Source organism: Mirounga angustirostris, unplaced genomic scaffold, assembly GCF_029215605.1.
Source record: "Mirounga angustirostris isolate CCGP_5_RB_7025 unplaced genomic scaffold, mMirAng1.0.hap1 SCAF_9, whole genome shotgun sequence".
Taxonomy (NCBI): domain Eukaryota; kingdom Metazoa; phylum Chordata; class Mammalia; order Carnivora; family Phocidae; genus Mirounga; species Mirounga angustirostris.
In genome coordinates, this window is record NW_026991717.1 from 29,570,763 (window position 1) to 29,582,965 (window position 12,203).

The window sequence follows — 12,203 nt, forward strand, 5'->3', positions numbered from 1 at the left end:
TTGCAATTTATAAAGCTCTTTAATTTACTCATACCAATTTAGAGATAACAAAATAAGGCTTAGATAGATTAAATAACGTGTACAGGGCATTTTATTTCTCTAAGTCATATAAGTTCTGAACAGGTTGTTCCCCTTTGTCTGAAATCCTCATCCATGACTACCATGCCTATTAGGGTCCCAAGAGTACTGGAGACTGATGGAAAAAGCAAGCAGCAAGCCATTCCAGTGTTTAACCCAGCAATAATGCCAATACAGTATCCTAGTTATTTCCGACCTAGAGCTCAGAGCTGGAACCCGTTCTCTCAGTCCCAATTCATAACACTATCTCTAGTGCCAGGACCATGAATCCCCATAAATACAACACTTTATACGCAGAGGCATTTTCCCAGGAAAATGGATCACAGCTTTCATTAAATTCTCAAGAGGGTCTGTAACTCCCTGAAAGGTTAAGAAGCACTATAACATGTATCTCAGAAGTAAATGAAAAAAACGTTTAAAATATTCCTCATTCAGTGAACCTAATATCTCCCCCTGTTGTTCTGTATTATGTCATCTAAGGGACCGTAGACCAGGAATCACTTGCAGATCATGAAGCAAGAGACATTTAGGCAGAGAGGGTTCAATACCTCCAGTCAAGACCAGTGTAAAAGGAAAATGCAGAGCCCCTTGTTGAAAAGTTATTAAGGACTTCAAAAGGGCTACAGCAGAGCATTAAACCAAACATAAGGTCCTTTTAAGCTAGCAGCCCTGTGCAACTACAGAGGTCGCACACCCATGAAACAGATATTGCTTCTAGTACATATTACTAAACATACTATTGCCAGCCCAGTTATGCTATAGTCCTATGGACTGCCACGCAGTCCTTTATCCATCTAGAACGTGCCACAGATTGTATTAAGAGCTGGGCATTCCTGATAGGAGCATTCATTCAATAACACTGGGTGTCCACAAAAGGCCTTGTTCTAGATCCTGGGGATAGAACTCTGAATAAAACATTCGTGTTGGGCAGAGACAATGAACAAATAAAAATATCAGGCAGTGATAGGTGCTGAGTAAAAAAATTAACATAGGGTTATGTGATATAGGGTGACTGGTTGGCTATTTTAGATTGGGTGGTCTGGGAGGCCCTCTCTGAGAGGACATTTGAGCTAAGACTTTACTGAAAATAGGCCAGTCCTGCCTCCATGGGAGGTGAAGAGGATTTCCTTAAGCTTGGCAAACAGGACAAAAATCTCAAGGCAGGAAAGGAAGAGAGGGAAAGGGGGCTGGCAGGAACCCAGGCTAGTTAAGTGGTGGCTATGGGGTTAGAGTAGCGAGGATGAAAGTAGGTGTGCCATTGCGTCCAAAGCGCAGCCCGCAGCCCGCCGCCCACCTCCCACTAGGGCTCCGCCTGGGTCAGGTGAGGGGGTGGCTCCGGCAGAGCCTAGCGGAGGAGCCGCCCCCAGGGGCCGGCGCGCGTCCGCAGCCGCGCCGACGTGGCCGGCGCTATAGGCCGCGCACGTGGCCGGCCCCTCGGCTTGGAGGCGGAGGCGCGCAGGGGGTTTCCTAATCCTCCAGGTGATCAGGCCCCGAGGAGCCAGCCGGCCCCGAGGAGCCACCCGGCCCCGAGCCTCGCGTCCGAGGGCAAGAGGAGCGAAGGAGATGGACCCGGCAGTAGAGGGCTGGGTCAAGGCGAGGAGGGGGCGGCCAGGCGAGCCCGCGCGCAGGCCGCGTGCACGCGCCGGAACCGGGGCGCGCGCGCCGGGGCGGGGAGGGGGTGGGGGCGGGGTGGGGGCAGCTCTTTCCCAGGCGGTAGCGGGGGCGGTGTCGCTGTTGCCCTTTTAAGCCGCGGGGCCGCGGTCTCCTGCCGGCGGAGTCAGTTACAAAGAGAGCAGCCGCCCGCCGAGGCCTCGGTGCCCCTAGCCATTTTTCAGCCGCGATCCGACGTGGGCCTCGGCGGCGGGGAGAGGCGGAGCCGCGAGAGTGCGGCCCCAGGCCGGCCCTGTGGGGCGGTAGCGGCCGTGACGGCGGCTCTGGGCCCGGCTCCCCTTTCGCACCCCTCCTGCCGGAGATGAGGGGAAGATGTCCGTGTCAGGGCTCAAGGCCGAGTTGAAGTTCCTGGCGTCCATCTTCGACAAGAACCACGAGCGATTCCGCATCGTCAGCTGGAAGCTGGACGAGCTGCATTGCCAGTTCCTTCTGCCGCCTCCGGCACCGCCGGGCAGCCCGCACTCGCCGCCGCCGCTCACACTCCACTGCAACATCACGGTGAGGCGCCTGGCCTCAGCCCCTCGGAGCCCGGCGAGGGCGAAAGGGGCGCTCCGAGTCCCCGGACAAAAGGGAATCGGTCTGGTAGAGGCCCCTTGGTTCCCGGGGCCCCGGGCGGGGCGGATCCGCCCCTTTCCCCGGCAAGGGGCCCAGCCCAGGCCCAGCCTGGCAAGAGCGAGGCTTGGGTGGGAGGGGGCAGGCGGCGCATTTCTCCGCTTTTCCCGCGGGGCTGGGTTTGGGGCTGGCCCCTCTCAGCCGCCTTCTCCGCGCCTCGGGTTGGGAGACCGCGGCGGCCCTTGCCCTCGCCGGGTCGCCATGGCTGTTCACAGCCGGCCTGCCCCCGGGGCCGCGGCGACGCAAATCGACTTTGGCTGTTGGAGCCCCGGCAGGGAAGGGGGAAGGCCCTCAAGTTTTAACGCCTTACTCTTCAGTCAGGTTTCCCTCGTCTTGCTTATTCAGCCGGTTATTTTTAAGTTTTTGTTAAAGGAAAAACTGATACTGAAAACTGATGCATTTGATGGGGGAAAAGTTCAGAATGCAGCCTCTGGTACTGTTTGAATTATCCCCTCCCTGCTGGCGTTGCTCCGCGCGTACGTGTTTCCGAAAGGCGCTTTGTACCTGGATTCGGCAGGTGGTGGTATCGGTGTTTGCTTACGTAGCCCTTTCTGTGTGTAAGCCTTTAAAATTATCTGCAGCCCAAAGGAGATATTTGCCCAGGTCTTCTTCCCAGAAAGATTATTTTATGTCACAAAGCCAAAAAGGCAGTTTAAAGCTCACTCTTTGGTTTCAATTGGAAGCTCGTTAGAAATCCGGGGCTTGGTAAGGTGATCTAAGTGTTTAATAAGTTTTTTCGTGAATGTGTATGATGAAACCGTTCATGGTGAAAGTGATTTAGGGTATTGTTCCAAACTGCAGAATGAACTTCTTGTAGCCGGAGTCAAGGTGGTAGTTTTATGTTCATTCGAACCATGTCTGGTGTCTTTGAATCCTTTTGGTTAAGTCAGTGGGCTACTCAGGTGCCTAAAGTGTTCTGGTCTGGTACTCGAGAGTTTGGAAAGGGCTTGGAGTTACGATAATTGACATTAAAATAATTTCCAGAAAATCTGGGGGAGCAGGTGTGTATTGGGGAAATACAAGTGCTGTACTGAGGAGAGAAGTCATTTATTGAGCATCTAAGTGTTCTGTTCTAGGCACTGGTTTTGCAAAACTGGGCAGAGCAGTCCCTGCTTTCAGAACTAAATCTTCTTGGAGGAAGAGTTTTATATAACCAAGTGTTACTAAGTTCTATGGTGTCATTATGAAAGCCAAAGAGAGCAATTAATTTTGAGTTTGGTGGTTGGGTGGTGCTTCAGAGAAGGCTTTGGTGAGAGGCTGACGTTGGAGTTGGGCTTTCACAGGTAAGTAGAATCTTGGGAGTGGAAGCACATTTCAGGCAGAGGAAACTATCCAGAAAAGACACCAGTGCTTGAGAAAATGCTTTGCTTAGGAGTAGACAAATTATGAGGATATAGGCTGGTAAAGGAGAAGATATTCCAAGAATGGGAAACAGGAAGTGGTAGTGAGCATGAAGGAGACTGGCCTGTATGGTGATTGTTCTGGTAGAAATTGGGGTATGGCCAGGAAAAGGTAGGGGTAGTTTGCATGATAGAATACTGAACTTGTAGGCTGTGGGGAGCTACTAAATTACTGAGGTAAGTTGGAAAAATGTGTTTGCTATCTAGCACTAGGGGTAGTTCTCTACAGTGTGTGGTATTAGGAAACGTGTGTGTATGGTTTTGGTTATCTCAGGTGCTGTAGGGTAGTGTTGCTGCTGTGCTGGCAGTCTGCCACAACAGAGAATTATCCCACTTCAAATGCCAGCACAGTCCCCACCGAGAACCATAGAGGAGGCTGATAGGAGTCAGCTGCACACAGAATACTGCGTGAAGACCTGGATTAGGAAATGGAGCAAGGAGTGAATTAGAGACACCCAGTGAAAGGAGGATTTGGTAGAGACTTGTATAATGGTATAATAGTAGAAACTACTCAAAATTATGACAGGTATTATCAGAAGATAATTATCATGGTGGATACTCAGTGTATATGAGTGTGTATTAATTTTTTATGGGAAAATATCAAACATATACAAAAGGTGAGTAGTGTGGAGAACTTCCGTGTATTCAGCCTCAACAGTGATAAATTTTTGGCCAATCTTACTTCATCTGTACCCCACCTCAGATTATTCTGAAGCAGGTTCCTGACCTGTCACTTCATCTGTAAATATTTCAGTGAGTATCTCTAAAAGGTAAGACTCTTTAAGCCTAGGTAGGTGTGTTTTTTTTTTTTTAAGATTCTATTTATTTATTTGAGAGAGAGAGAATGAGAGACAGCATGAGAGGGAGGAGGGTCAGAGGGAGAAGCAGACTCCCTGCTGAGCAGGGAGCCAGATGCAGGACTTGATCCTGGGACTCCAGGATCATGACCCGAGCCGAAGGCAGTCGCTTAACCAGCTGAGCCACCCAGGCGCCCGATAGGTGTTTTGATAAAATCTACATGGCTTGCTTGTGCTGGTACCATTTTCTTAGAAGGGAAAGAGCAAAGAAAAAACTGTGTTGGATTTCCTGTCTATTGTGTTTGTGAATTGCTAGTCTCTAAAAGGTTATAGCTCTTAAAAAAAAATGAGTTTGATCTGTTCTTTAATTTTTCCTCTTACTTCCTTATTCCCAAATATTTGTTGAGCTCTTCTACATGCCAGGCCCTGTCTTTTCCATTGCTCACCAAGAAGCATACTTACACAGTTTTAAGTTTTGAGTAAACGGCACCTCACAAATTGTTTCCTTACACTCATGCGTGCCAGTTTCTGAATAATCTTCTAAAGATACTCTGCCCCTTTTTCTTTCAGGCTTCTGAATCTGTTTTTCCCATGTGGAATGTGCCCCTTACCCCACCCCCGTCTGTCCTTCCACATTTGACCATCCCTCAAGGCTCTTCTAGGAAGTCGTATTCAGTTCCTGCTGGTATTTATTTCCCCTTCCTCCCTTCTGTAATCTTTACTATTTACTGCTTTGGTTATGTGTCCTTATGTCCTATTACAATAGTTTCAGATTTTTTTTTGTCTTTTTTTATGATGGCAGGGGAGAATAGTCTCTAATCATGCTTTTCATCTTCCATTCAGTAAATGCTTAGTAAATACTTGTTCTATTTTAGTTCTATTTTAGTTATATTCTGTATGAACAAAAATCTTAACTGTTGTGTAAGTTAACTGCCAAGAGTTTGTCAAAAGTGCAGAGATAACATCAATATATATTTTAAATATTTAAATACTTAACAGGTCACTGGATGGGAAATCTGTAATTTGATTTCATATGAAAGATTATCTTAAGAAGGAGAAAACAGAACTTACATAGATGTTTTACTTTTTAGGCCAAGGGAATTGAGCTAAATCTTTTTTGGTTATATAAATTTGTCCTAATCTTAAATATGAAGGGAAAGAATGCTATTTTCAACCTCAGGGAGTCTTTTTTATTACTTGTTTTGTGTGAACTCATGATATGAAGGAGTGTCATGCAAACAGATCTGATTGCCAGTTAGTGCTAACATTCAGTTGTTAACACTCACACCTAAAAGCAAAGCAGCTTGTTTTAGTAACCTGTGTGGCCTTATTGGGAGCTAGTATATGGCATTCTTTTAGTCCTTTTGCAATATTTAACATAACTTGGCAACTTCATTTCTCCTTATATGGACTTCTTGACATCTGGTAACTCTTGGTAGGCAATCAGTATTTCAGAGTGAAAAATTCCCCCCCCATGTAAATTAGCTGGTAAACAAATAAAACTTTATGCTGATTTTATTGTTTGTGTGGCATAAACCATTACTCTTCTTGCGTGAGTGGCTATTTACTAGGCTACTTGTGGTAGCACATTTTTAATTTTGCTAATTAAATTTCTCTTGGTCATATCCACAGTCCCCTTTCCCCTCCCCACCTCACCACCAACAGCAAGGCACTAAAATAACAAATGTTAGAGCTCTGAGAGAAAAAGGTTTAGTCTATACTTAGTAGTTGGGACTTTAAGCAAATCACTTTTTCTACTGTTTTTCTGTAAAGTAGACAATACTTTTTGTCCTGCATGAAAGATTATAAAGAAAAGCTCTTTAACAATAACAATGTTCTCTACAAATAGGAAATTGATGGGGTCATTTGTGGCTGAATAACATTTTATTTTGAAAATGGTTTCTAACAGCTTTTCATGGGAAATAAATCAATGCTGTTAATTTCTTAATTTTTCATGTTTCTAGTCTTTACACTGATTAAAAAGTAGCCCCACCAAGGTTATACAGAGAAAATCATGAACCAACTTGGTTAAAGAGCCCAAGACCTTGGGGCGCCTGGGTGGCTCAGTCAGTTAAGCATCTGCCTTCGGCTCAGGTCATGATCCCAGGGTCCTGGGATTGAGTCCTGCATCGGGCTCCCTACTCAGTGGAGAGTCTGCTTCTCGCTCTCCCTCTGCCTGCCGCTCTCTCTCTCTGTCAAATAAATAAACAAAATCTTAAAAAAAAAAAAAAAAAAGACCCCGAGACCTTTTCTTTGGTCTGCCTTCCTGGGACGGATTACCTTTCCAAATTGAACACCTGGAGAATCATTTGGAAATAGCAGAATTGTCATGTTAAGCACCTAAGCGGTACTTTAAGCCTGGAGGAATCATTGTTTTCATTCATCTGACCAATTTATAATACAGAGTCAACTTCCTAGTCATTATCTATCTATCCTTCTCTACCCCATTTTTATGCCCGTCCTTGAAAGAACAGGTACATGAAGAAGAAACTTAGGTTTCCATTTTATGAATGGTGTATGCCTTAGTAACCCGATTTTTTTTGTTGTTGTTAAACTTCTTTAGACCTGGAAAAGATTAGATAAATGTCAGCTAGTTGAGGGGTGGGGAATTGAATTGAAACAGTCACTGCCAAATGTAAAGCATTACTGGAGAGCCAGAGTAATGAAGCAGAGTCCCCTTTGCCAAGGCCATTGTAACAGTGTTCTGTGTTCTCTTCTAAAAGATTATTCTGAAAGACGCAGTAGACTCAGAATCAAGGAAACTGTCTGTTTCTGCAGATCAGGTGGTTTGAATCTTCAGCACCTTTATTTTCTCTGCCTCAGTTTAATTAGAATAATGTTTTGATTTTTCATTCTGCCTTTGTGGGCTCTGATAATATTACTTAGTTGTTTCATTGCAAAATGATTAGCAGGGAGCACTCTCTTTTGGTAGCTTTTTTTCCTCCCAATGTCCGAGCATTCAGGGGTGCCTGGGTGGCTCAGCTAGTTAAGCCTCTGCACTCAGCGGGGAGTCTGCTTGAAGATTCTCTCCCTCACTCCTCCCCCATCTCACGCCTGGGTGTGCGCCCGCTCTCTAAAAACAAATAAGTCTTTAAAAAAAATAAATGTCAGAGCATTTAGACTTTTCTTAGAGTACTGTATGGTGATTCTGTTGGTTTCATTCTCCACCCCACATTTACTGAACAACAAAGTGTGAAAGTAATGTGTCCCATAACTGGCCTCTGGAAGAATTACAACTATTAGACTTCTGAACCTTCAACAGAAAGTTATATGCATCCGTGTTCAAAAAGTGATGAAGTCCTTGGAGATGGTCATGTTCTATTATTTGGAAAGATAGTAGAGACTGAGCATCCTGGCAGGCAGTTTTGCTGGCTGGTGCTTGATACAGAGCCACACATTGGTGTCTTACTGGATTTGTGTAGAAAATAGATGCAGAAAGTTCTTTCTTTTTTTTTTTAAAGATTTTATTTATTCATTTATTTGAGAGAGTGAGAGAGAGAGAGAGCACATGAGAGGGGGGAAGGTCAGAGGGAGAAGCAGACTCCCTGCCGAGCAGGGAGCCCGATGCGGGACTCGATCCCGGGACTCCAGGATCATGACCTGAGCCGAAGGCAGTCGCTTAACCACCTGAGCCACCCAGGCGCCCCCAGAAAGTTATTTCTGAATAAGACTGCTGGTTTCTGTGTTGTGTTTTGTTTTGTTTTTTTTCTATTTTAAATAATGCGTTGGACATTAAGAGCTAGAGCTAAATCGTTATGCATATAGGTAATGTCCTTTGAAACTTTCCTAGAAGTGATGGCTTCCCATTCTTATTGATGAATTGGTTTCTGGAGCTTTAACAAATTATATTGGATAGGAACTTTTTTTTTCTTCCAGGTAGAAGCTTTTATTTAACAGATTGGTAAAAATGTTAGCAAGTGTGCAGTGAAATGGGTGTTCTCACAGTCATGGCAGAAAATACAAATATCTACGACCCTTGAGAAATTGGTTTACATAAACCCTCTCTGTTTTAGCAAGATATAAATATTGACTATCCCAGGCTGACTGGTCCTTATGACTCCAGAGCTCCCAGAAGAATTTTAGTCCTGGAGAAGACCTAGATTTGTCTGGCTTAGCCCATCTTACAGCTAACTACTGGGAGTGGAATGGGCTCATAGAGAACTGTGACCAAGTTTTGGGTCAAGGGAGAGAGATGGAAAGATGGGAAGGAATTAGGGAAACTAGCTCCAGTGGAACCACGTAGATTAATATAGAATGGTGAAGGAATGTTTCTTCCAAGGAAAACATTCTGGGCTGGGCTGCAGGAGGTGTGGAGAAGGCCGCTGTTCTAAAACTTTTTGGAGTCAAAACTTTTATACTGTTTAAAAGTGAGGGGTGTCTGGGTGACAGTTAAGCATCTGATTCTTGGTTTCGGCTCAGGCCCTGATCTCAGTGTGGTGAGATTGAGTCCCACATGGGGCCCACATGCTTAAAACTGACTCTTTCCCCCCTGCCCCTTACGCCCTCTAAAATAAAATAAATTTAAAAAAACAAAAAAAGTGTACTGAGGGCCCAAGGAGCTTTTATGTAGGTTACCTATCAATATTTATCATTAGAAATTAAAGCAAATATTTAAAATATTCATTGAAGTAAACATTTTAATAAAATATTATGTGAAATGGCCATATTTTGTAAACTAAAACATTTTAGTGAGAATAGTGGCATAATTTTACATTTCTTTAAATCTCTTTGATATCTGGTCTGTCATTTGTTTCTGCATTCAGTCTGTAAGGGTATTTGTTTTGGTTGAAATAATATGAAGAAAATTCAGCCTCACAAATATTTGGCTGGGAAAAGTAGGAATATTTTAATAGCCATTTAGATAATTGTAGATATTCTTTTTGGATATTTCACCAAAACGTGGTCTTTCTTATAAAGATTTTATTTGACAGAGAGAGACACAGTGAGAGAGGGAACACAAGCAGGGGTAGTGGAGAGGGAGAATCAGGTTTCTTGCTGAACAGAGAGCCCGATGCGGGGCTCAGCCCAGGACCCTGGGATCATGACCTGAGCTGAAGGCAGACCTTAATGACTGAGCCACCCAGGCACCCCAAACTTGATCTTTCTTGAACTGTCAATGAATCTTCTGTCCTTGCGTGATTTATAACATCATGTATTCATCACTTGGAAAATATGGTTCACTGAAATCTAAATGTTGAAATGTTTCATTATATAGTATGAAGACATTATATTAAGATCACCAGCAACCTCATCAGAATATTCTTAGACAGCTCTCAAGCTCATAGTGGATACAGATTTTCCAAAATTCTAATTTTTGCTTGAAAGCTTGAATTTTATCATTGGCAATAAATACTGTCCTTTGTTTTCCTTGAAATGACATACTCTATTCATTTTTGAGAAAATGTCAGAAACCTGAGTTGAAATAACCATTGTCTGTCAGTCATCCTTTCGGGTAAAATTGGTGTTCCTTTAAAGTGGTTAGTTCACTTCACAACTCAGTCACACTGTATTCTGTAAGAGTTCTCATGTGTGCATTCCATTTCATCAGTTGCAATATTAAAAAGACCTATATAAGGATTGAGATTTTGTAAAAAAACTTTTACTACTTAATCACAGATATTCTTAAGTAAAACCTCTTTTTTTCTTTGTCTTTTAAACATCTTAAATGCATAGTGGTGAAGAATACCATGACTCCAAGTGTAGTTTGGTGTCACTGCCTTTATTTGTGCTAAGGTTCCATCCAGCAGTTTTACCTAGGGGCTTGAGGGCCCCACTTTGAAAATTATTGACGTAGTTGCTTAGACCTATAAATCCTATCTTCTCACGTACAGGATTAGAAGAGCATGTCATAAGCAGGAACTGATCTCAGTAATTTTTGTTGTTGTTACAGTGCTCATAATATGGTTTTAAGGGGTTTTAGTCCAGAGCAACAATTCATATATTTTATTTTGCTTATGTAGAATTAGACAAACACTAATCTACACAGTGAAATTCTAAAATTTAGTTGGGTGGTTTTTTTGTTTTTGTTCTGTCCTGTTTTGTTTTTTGGAACTAAGGTCTAGATGGTATATTCCAAACTAGGCTGAAGAATTTGAAGAAGAAAATGCAATACTCAATAAGTAGTTTTCTTTAAGAACCCAGGATTAATTTTGAAGGTAGTTTTTCTTTTAGTCTGTGAATAGCTTTGGGACACACTGAAAATTAGAGAAATGAGAATACAAAATAAACCATTATTGAATAGATCTAATGATGTCTTTCTTCAGTACAGTTTTTTGTTCTATAAAGAACATTTGGTGAAGCGCTTCAAAAATAGTTTCTTCGGCTTCAACTATATTGTAATTGAGATTATAGTTCTCAGAGCAATGCTTCTTTAATACTGTGTTTCTGAAAAATTGTTTTTCCATAACTAGAACCTAATTGTTTGGCAGCTAGTATCTAATAATAGTGACTTTTTCCTAATTTATAATAGAAAACAGTACAGAGTAAATGTCTATTAGTAGGTGAAAGCATGTAATGCTTTTTTCCGTTAACCTTTAAAAATCAACACATGTAATGGTACTTTAAAAAATATGTAACTATAGCATTTCTTGTAAGTACTCAGTTTGCGATGGAATAAAATATTAGAATTTTATGGGGTTTGAATTAGTTATATATTGCTCTGTAACAAATGTAGCACCCTAAAACAGCAACATTATCTCACAGTCTCTGTGGGTCAGGGATCTGTGCATGGCTTATCAGGGTTCCCTGGCTTCCAGTCTCTCTCAAGGCAGTAAAGGTGTTGGCTAGTGCTGAAGTCATCTCAGCGTGAGACTGGGAGAGACTCTCCTCCAAACTCATTCATGTAGTTTTGGTAGGATTAATCTCCTTACAGGCCTCAGGTCTGAGGGCAGCAGTTGGTCAGAGGCCTTGCTCAATCTCTTCCCATGTGGCTGTGGGCTTCTCCATAGGGAGATGGCTTCATTGCAGGGGGAAGGGGGGTAAATGAAAGAGCAGGAGAGGGTGAGCAACACAGAAATTCTCATCTTTGTGTAACCTAATCCTAGAGGTGATATCACATTATTTACTGTATTGTTTGCTAGAAGTGAGTCTAGGGAAGGGAATTAAGGGTATGAATACCAGGTTAGGATTATTGGGACCATTTTAGAGGTTGCCCACTACAGTGTTCAAGAACATCATTGACCTCAGAGCTGTAGCACACAGACAGTGGCTGTACAAGGAGGCTGCCTGTCTCAAAAGCCCAGCTTCTGTGGCAAGTGAAAGCTGTATGTACCATATGGTCACTGTATCGCTGTTTGTTCTGACTTCTAACACCAGAGATATTTAAGGAATAATCTTAACCTCATTTAAGGAATCTGTTCCTTTAGAAACTACATCCCTCCCTACAATCTGAGAAGGGTTGGAAATTATTAGGAAAAAGGCAAAATTAGGGCGCCTGGGTGGCTCAGTTGGTTAAGCGACTGCCTTCGGCTCAGGTCATGATCCCAGGGTCCTGGGATTGAGCCCTGCATCGGGCTCCCAGCTCGGCGAGAAGCCTGCTTCTCCCTCTCCCACTCCCCCTGCTTGTGTTCCCTCTCTCGCTGTCTCTCTCTGTCAAATAAATAAATAAAATCTTTAAAAAAAAAAAAAAAGGCAAAATTAAATGGGA

The 12,203-nt window shown here is 43.2% G+C and overlaps 1 protein-coding gene across 6 annotated transcripts in view; it reads left to right on the top strand.

The window, feature by feature from the left end:
- Window positions 1-1,776: 1,776 nt before the first annotated feature.
- The window catches only part of UBE2Q2 (ubiquitin conjugating enzyme E2 Q2), a 65,405-nt gene continuing 54,978 nt past the window's right edge, over window positions 1,777-12,203 (top strand). For 3 of the 6 annotated variants that reach the window (XR_010404928.1, XR_010404927.1, XR_010404929.1), the window contains exon 1: window positions 1,778-2,247. Coding sequence is in view for 2 of the 6 variants with exons in the window: in XM_045899601.3 (XP_045755557.1) it covers window positions 2,062-2,247 (186 nt within the window). In the remaining 4 variants the exon portion in view is untranslated. Of the gene's footprint in view, window positions 2,248-12,203 lie in introns of all 6 variants that reach the window. The other 3 variants (XM_045899601.3, XR_010404926.1, XM_045899600.3) reach the window with 3 other exon arrangements.